This window comes from Pseudoliparis swirei, chromosome 19 (genome assembly GCF_029220125.1).
Source record: "Pseudoliparis swirei isolate HS2019 ecotype Mariana Trench chromosome 19, NWPU_hadal_v1, whole genome shotgun sequence".
Lineage (NCBI taxonomy): Eukaryota > Metazoa > Chordata > Actinopteri > Perciformes > Liparidae > Pseudoliparis > Pseudoliparis swirei.
Window position 1 is genome coordinate 17,398,788 of NC_079406.1, and position 8,157 is coordinate 17,406,944.

The 8,157-nt window shown below is 40.4% G+C and overlaps 1 protein-coding gene across 2 annotated transcripts; it reads left to right on the forward strand.

The window, feature by feature from the left end:
* The first annotated feature begins 1,446 nt into the window (after positions 1-1,446).
* On the forward strand, positions 1,447-6,664 carry ubxn1 (UBX domain protein 1). 2 transcript variants are annotated; one of them, XM_056440009.1, is made up of 10 exons: positions 1,447-1,471; positions 1,995-2,059; positions 2,168-2,221; positions 2,616-2,743; positions 4,441-4,522; positions 4,650-4,841; positions 5,178-5,229; positions 5,361-5,483; positions 5,730-5,913; positions 6,050-6,664. In XM_056440009.1, the coding sequence occupies exons 2-10, from the start codon at positions 2,001-2,003 to the stop codon at positions 6,088-6,090; spliced, it is 915 nt and encodes a 304-aa protein (XP_056295984.1). In that variant the 5' UTR covers positions 1,447-1,471; positions 1,995-2,000; the 3' UTR covers positions 6,091-6,664. The 2 variants fall into 2 exon arrangements, with proteins under 2 accessions (XP_056295984.1, XP_056295983.1); XM_056440008.1 differs by having other exon boundaries at positions 1,454-1,471; positions 4,432-4,522.
* The last annotated feature ends 1,493 nt before the right edge of the window (positions 6,665-8,157 follow it).

Consider the following 8,157-nt stretch of genomic DNA (forward strand, 5'->3'; position numbering starts at 1 on the left):
GGTTAATGTACAGATATAACAGAAAGACCCACTCTTACAGAAATTAAATGTGAAACATTCTAAAGATTTTAAGAACGATTGCATGTGTGTTGGCAGGCAAACAATAATTCCATCAGGAATCATTTGGAGTTTAATTCCGTTTTCACTCATTTTATGGATTTCCTCAACAACTATTTTGATATCTTTATAGCCATTTCACCAAATGAGACGGCAAGACTGTTTGCTGGATGATCTTTGATTGACGTCTAACTGATCAAGTCAAATGAATGCACTTCCAGTGACAGGTTGCTCAAGTTGCTTGCCCAGTTAATGCACAGTTGATATCTAATCAATTCAAAATTACATGATAGTTTGGTGTAAATTCAAACTAAAACTGCCTTTGTCCTATCCAGTGAATAATATATGATTAAAAAAACTATACTCTTTGATTACTAATTTTCAGTTATATAGCCACATTTAAATATACATAAAAAGTTCATACTCACCAAGTCATAACCGCAATTGAGGCGTATTTCAGTCATTCATTTTAATTAATAAAAGAGAGAAAAGTCAGAAAAGTGGGGAACAAAAAGTGTGAGGAAAAGCAAACAAATAAATGGAGTCAAAACAGTAAGTAGGTGAGCTTTAGAGGGATGAGAAAAGACAGATAGAAACAAGTAGACGGCGGCAGAAGTCTGTCTCTAAGTAATGGCAGACTTGTCAATGAGGGCTGCTTAAGACTGCATGGGGGAGAGAAAAAATGAATCATTACACTCACTGTAAATATGTAACAGACTCAACCTTCCCATATAAGTCAGCAAATTGCATTCTGTTTGAACACCTACGGACAAGAAGATGGGACAAAAGCATACAAGGTGGAGAGCAGCCAATAGGAAACACCATCAGGCCCTTAAGCACTTCAAATGCACCTCCTCACCCTAACCTAAGGCCTAAGGCCTCTTCATTCCCTGTTTTCTTCCGGCCTCTTCGCACATATTATCCAAAAGCTACATAGATATTTTCTCTACCTCATGTGCAGCAGATGCAATTATCATGAATGAATTGATTAAATCAAAAAAACAGAAATCTAAAAAAAAACATTTATCCAAAGCAGTGGTTTCATTCGAGCCAGAAGATTTATTTTAACATTCTAGTTGTAAATACCTGTGTGTGTTGAATGAAGCATTTCAAGTCCACTGGACTTTTAAAGAAATGATACACATAAAGACAATGTTTCTCTTCTTTGTAAACTGACTGTCTTTTCCATTAGCCTTCACCAACTAACACAAATAATACATGGGGTAGAGATTATTATTATTATTAACCATTATTATAGATTAATGGTTGGTGTCAGATACATTATCATGCGTATACATTATAAGCACATATCTGAAATAGCCCCAGAGAGCATTTCACATTCTTTCGCTTTTCGCGTTCGGTTCAGTTTGATGTATGTGAGTTTCCGTACTGTCGAAGCGCTGTTGCCTGATGTGTGAGTAGCTAACTAACGTTGTCTTCATTAATATATTACCTGATATTGCCTCTGTAGAATATACAATTAGATGTATATGTGCCTTTACGTGTTACTTACAAGCAAACATTAATGGCTGAAGTGACGGAGAGCTTGTGAGAGTTCCTGGTTGTTTTTAATCGAGCTATCCAGCGAGGCTTCTCGGCTCGCTCTCGCGATTAGCCACATTAATGCTAACTGTAGCGCGCAGCAAAACGGCACATTAACGGTCGATTCATTAATTTCCATTTAGACACGTGGTTACGCTGCTGCGGTTTGCTGCTAATAAAGAGTAGGTTACAGGGCACATTAAACTTGACTAGCTCGCTAAAGACGTTCCTTTAGCTCAGTGCTGTGTGAAGGAGCGACATTAACGTCGCCATTGTATTACGAATATGACATTAACTTTCCCTGACGTCACAGTACTCGTTTCACATTACTCTGGTTATCATTACGTATTATTCCTATCTATTCTAACTATTAGTGTGTGTACAATGTGTTCCAGGTCAAGATGGCAGAGCTAACAACAATAGAGAGCCTGCTGGAGATGGGCTTTGAAAGAAATAGAGCGTGAGCGACACCAACTATCAAAATACATCCTGCGTCATGTCGTTCCGAGACAAAGTACAACGTGTAACATAGAGTGAACCTGTCTGTCTTTTATCTCATGCCTTTCAGGGAAAAGGCGGTTGCCAGCACAGGAAACCAGGGAATAGAACAAGCCATGGACTGGTGACACACACACACACACACACACACACACACACACACACACACACACACACACACACACACACACACACACACACACACACACACACACACACACACACACACACACACACACACACACACACACACACACACACACACACACACACACACACACACACACACACACACACACACACACACACACACACACACACACACACACACACACACACACACACACACACACACACACACACACACACACACACACACACACACACACACACACACACACACACACACACACAGTCTCTAAAACCTACCTGTGCTACTGATTCCCTGTTATAATCAGATTTTTCGTCATGAACAAAGTAAGCAGCCCTCATCTTTCCTGTGTGATGTGCTTCCTCAGGCTGATGGGGCATGAGAACGACCCAGACATTGATGAGCCCTTCGTGCCGCCTGTTGGGAATGTCCTGGGAGGAGAAGCAGACAGCCAGTCGACCACGGAGCAGCCGGCACTAGCCGACACCGCTGAAGGTCCTAGACGCCACCATAAAAGTCATTTAGTGATGTCCAATATTCAATTCTATTCAGTTTATTTGTATAGCCCATTTTCACAAATTAACAATGTGTCTTTGAGTGCTTTACAATCTGTACACATAGACATCCCTGTCCCAGAACCTCACATCGGATCAGGAAAAACAACCAAATAACCCTTCAGGGGGAAAAAATCGGGAAGAAACCTTCAGGAGAGCAACAGAGGAGGATCCCTCTCCAAGATGGAGAGGGATATGACAATATCATTTTATTCAAACAATTAGACGAAAACAGACATATAAACTGTTTATGGGGATAGGATATATTAATTTTCTTATATATATATTAGGGCTGTCAATCGATTAAAAAAAAAAAACTAATTAATCGCACATTTTGAAATTAAAAGTTAAAAGTTCATTCTTTTTAAAGACCAAACTTCACACAGAGCTGTGTTTCAAAGAGGCTCCTACCTATAAAGTGCCAGCGAGGTATTTAATATTGTGGATGATAAATTGTTTCTTCAGTGAAACATCAGATTAGTAAAAAAAAAGAAGTAGGCCTATATTGAGACCCCATTGGTCCTGTCATCTTTAACACTGAACAACAGCAGAACCAGTGGCCTTGGTAACTGACTGACATTCAAATATGTCACGTTCACCCTCTGGAGGCTGGGGGCATTTTCTCCATTTTACAAAAAAATTTAAATTCACCTTTTAAAGGCGTTTGCATATGACGCGTACCCACGTGTTCTACATCAAACATTCCAGAACAATCTCAGCTCTATTCAATGAGGCTCAGGTGTCCTGGTGCCGTGTTCTCTGCTCTCTGACTGACAGGCTGCTATAGAGCCTCGCCGTGAGGTGGGAGGTCCTTTATGATTTATTGAGTGTTCATTGGTTGTTCTTTTCCCAAAATGTTGACAGACAAACGGATTGACCAATCACGTTGAAGGTTTCGTGTGACGAGTTCTTTCCGCGCCGCGTCACCCGACACGTCGCCCTTTCGTTCCTCTGTGTATCAGAGGGGGAGACGGGAGGAAGGAGCGGTGGAGGAACCCCGACTGATTCATCCACGAGTTTAAACTGATTTCTGCTTCTTATTTTCGCGGGAAAATAATTGTTTTAAAAACGGAAACAGTGTTAAACCGTACTGCCGCGGTTTGACACTCGGTTTGAGTGTAAAAACTTCAACGAACACCGGAAGTAAACAAAGTTGCGTTAATTGCGTTAAAATATTTTAGTGCGTTAACGCGGCCAAATTAATCGCATAGATTAACGCGTTAACGCTGACAGCCCTAATATATATATTATACACACACATACAACAGGACACATATTGATATTCTGCTATAATATGACAGGATGTCTTATAGTTAGCATTTATAAACAAGTTATAAACTCCAAATTAGCTATAGTAAATTAAGTTGGTGTCGCTGTTAATTTACGCTGAACATGATGTGATTTTCTTCAGTTTTTACTTTCTCTTAGTGACATCACCGCCACCAAGGAGATTTAATTGGTCCGTTCACTTAGTGTTTTGTGATTGATGTTTTCTTTATCCTCATTGAGTGTTTAAGTTACACACCTAATGGTGTGTAACTTAGGTTGACCTTTTTTCAGCAAGCATTTTTGTTACAGTAAGATATTTCAACACAATACATATCGCTTTCTCATGTGTTTTGGCTTCAGGGACAGCAGGTGGAAAAGGCAGCTGTGAGGATGATGACACAAGTGCAAGGATGCCAATGTCGGAGGAGGAGAAACTTGACCAAGTGAGAAGGTCAGAGTTCACATTATTGATACAATACCTCCAGTACTGTGTGCCTAACTCACAGGGTCTTCTCCTTACATAAAAGTTATATATATATATATATATATACATACAAAGGCAAATATCTGTTTTTCAGGCTAGAGGAGCTGATGCGGGTGAAGCAGGCGGAGAGGCGAGAGCGAGAGCGGGTAGAAGAGATGGAGCGGGAGAAGCAGCGGCGGAAACAGGGCCAAGAGATGCAGCATATTCGCCAAAAGCTGCAGGATGATGATATGAAAAAGCTTACTGATAAGCGCATGAAAGAGAAGATGGAGGACAAAATGGCAAGGTATGGTATAATTATTATATAGTTGCCTTAAGTAGTAATAACTTTTCATGGATCAATTGTCATGTCTGATCAGAGATGAAATAATGCAGTTCCTTAATATCCAAAGCTGTTTCCACTCAAAGATGTTTCCACACTGCATATTTTCAAATTTACTTGACTTCCCTCTGCAGATAAGCAAAATAAAGTTAATTACCAAATGCAGCTGATGCAAGCTAAGACCAGGAATGAGTGACATGAGTCACAAGTACTTGAACAGACATGTTGCCTTTAAGTCAGCAAACTTTACAACTGTCAAAGTAAGAAAACTATTCATGCTCCCTTCTTTATTCCTGTCAGGCAAAGGGTTAAAGACAAGATTGCACGAGACCGAGAGGAGAGAGCACTAAAGGTAACCCCGCCCATGGTCATCTCGTCACTTGTCATATGTCAGTTCTCCTATTTTCCTGTCACTCCCTATGTATTCCTTTTGACCACGCCTATTTGAACCAATAACAAATCATCATTTTTGTCCTCGTTTAGTTTGGAGCCAGTGTACTCACGAGCACCGCAGCACCGTCTCAACCGGCCCAGCCCAGCCCCTCGTCACCCACCAGTCACGGCCCTCCCCCCACCAAGAAGGAGTATGACGAGTCCAGGATACAGGTAACGCCTTCAGTCACAGGAGTAGGATGAACGCACACAAATGAATCTCACTGGAGACGTCATCCATTCAAACACAAAACATTATCAGGAATCATAACTAGTTTGGATTTAATTTAAAATATTGGTTTGTTATTTTAATGTTACACATTTCTTTGGCATGAAATGTTCAAATTGAAAGATGGGAGAAGAAACTAACCTCCCATATCCACTGCCCAACCTTTCTCTTTCTGCTCCCGCTCGGTAAAGGTACGTCTGCTGGACGGCTCAACCATCACCGCAGTCTTCAAGTCCCAGGAGCCGCTGGCGGCAGTGCGCGTCTACGTGCAGGTGAACGGCAACACACCCGAGGGTCAAGACTTCACACTGCTGTCGCCCTACCCCCGCCAAGTCTACACCGAACTGGACATGGAGAAGCCCCTCAAAGAACTGGGTGAGCGCTGGAACTACATTTGCGTCTAGAGCACACTCCCTGTCGTAGACATTATTTAACTTCGTTAGCTGCGTCCGTGGTCCAGCTTCTGTGTGGACCTAAAACCTCATTTTGTGACTTTCCTTTCCGCTTTTAGGTTTGGTGCCTTCAGCTGTGCTGGTTGTTGCCAAAAAGTAAGATCAGGAGGATCTGCTCCGTGAGCCTACCTCACCGCTTCATCAACAGCAGACACAGCAGACACAGACGGACCCGGGAACAGAGCCACCACCTCGTAGTATCACTCAAGTCAGCTAACTGAACTACAGCAGAGAAATGTAGCTCAAGGCTGCTTTAAGATCGTTTCTATATACTCTTAAGAAGTTTACAGCGATAAACAGTTAGAACTCACTGAATGAGGCCCATTCTGGGCCCGATATAATTTGTTTTTTGTGCAATGAGATGGACTTTTACTTACTCAAGAACAAAGTGAAGATAGCTGGCTTGTGATGGATACTGCATCATGTTGTCGACAACACATTTATAAAAGTTATTCAAAACCAAATTGTTTCATTTTAACCTGATCTTTACAAAGCAAAGTACCAGACAAGATCTTCTTGAAAAGGCCTTAAATTTAAGCCACACGATCTTCCTGATTTTGTGACTCCTTTTTTTTTTTATAAGTTAAAATATATAGATGACAGTTATGTCCGCATAATCTCCAAGAATATACTTAAAATAAAGCTGACTCGGAAAATAAAGACGTTTGACTGAATTTTCTATCATTCATTTTTGTAACCTTCCTTAAATAAGCCTGTCCGTCAAAGAATACCATAAAGACCAAAATCTACAAATGTAATTGATTCTGTACTCACTAGAGCACATCTATAGCTTAAAAAAGTCCCCAAATGATAAACTCCCATGAGTAATACATACAAATCCCAGCTGTTAAAGGAAATTATTTTGCATAAAACATTTAATTAAGCTGTACATTTCAACCCATTAGTTTGATTGTTTTCCTTAAGAACAAGTGGGTTAAACTAGAACATCAGCATCTTTAAGTTTGCACAGATGTCATCGCCACACAAAACTTCAGATAATTGAACAAGGTGTTTTGCAGCAAACATTAAACTGAATACTCATCAAAAACTTCTTGCAACATGTGACCTGTTAGCTTCAGGCATGGCGCGGCTAACGGGACACTTGAAAAGAACAGAACTGTTAGTAGTAACAAGTCAGTTTAGCTTTGACAAGTCTGTTTATAAATGCCTATTAACATATTCAGCAAACCGGTTTCAGAGGATATCGTCTCACTTTAAGTCAGAGTAGCAATCGAATGGACAAAATATAAATGCACACACACATGTCAGTGGACTGTTGCCAATGATCCTGTTGTAAGAACATTTGAGCGCTTGCCCTACCGGGATGTGAATTAAATATAATTTTATTTTGGCTGACAGCACCATATATCAGGCATGAGAATCCCTCACCTTTCGGCGAAATTCGCCGTTTTGAAACCAAAATAGATGACTTACGTGAATCGTGTAGATCCGAAGAGTTTTTGTTTTGGGGTAGGGGGGGGGGGGGTCCGTGTACGTAATGTTATTTTGTTTTTTCGTTTCATTCCAAATACGGAATACGGAAATCACGTGGTTTTTTCGTTTTCCGTTTGAAAACCAAAAACGGAAAAACGGAATACCACCTCCGTATTTCGTTTCTGCTGTCTGAAACCAAAAACGACAGAACGGAAGTGCTTAAAATGAAGTCAAAATAAAAGCCAGTGATACATATTCGTATTAACCTTAGAAGAATATTAATTAATCAATATAAAGAATAAATAATTAAACGGGATATTTTAACGATGCAAACACATTGCAGGGTATTAATAAATTATTTAATTTAAAATATGGATTTTTATTTCAAGATATTCATGTAATTTGCATGCAAAATAGGTCTACCCGAACCAGCGGACAAAAAATTCAACCCGTGGCAACACTTCAAAAGTAGCCCAATTCCGTGGGAAAACCGCGGACCTGGCAACACTGCCTGGTTGGTTAATAAGCAATACTTATAAAGTAGGGGGAAAGTGAGAAGATGTGTGTGTGTGTGTGTGTGTGTGTGTGTGTGTGTGTTTTGAAACATATGGTTGGAGGAGCAAGAAAGACTGTCCCACATTTACAAAGAAACAAATGGTCAATTTGACCCGCAACATAACAGGAGGGTTAAATGTAGTTGACACTACAAAGGGTTGCATTTTGGGTAACTGAG

Coding starts and splice junctions, on each gene's coding strand:
- ubxn1 (XM_056440008.1), top strand. CDS start 2,001: ATGGCAGAGCTAACAACAATAGAGAGCCTGCTGGAGATGGGCTTTGAA. Junction 4,842..5,177: donor ATGGAGGACAAAATGGCAAG/GTATGGTATAAT, acceptor TATTCCTGTCAG/GCAAAGGGTTAAAGACAAGA. Junction 5,484..5,729: donor ATGACGAGTCCAGGATACAG/GTAACGCCTTCA, acceptor CGCTCGGTAAAG/GTACGTCTGCTGGACGGCTC.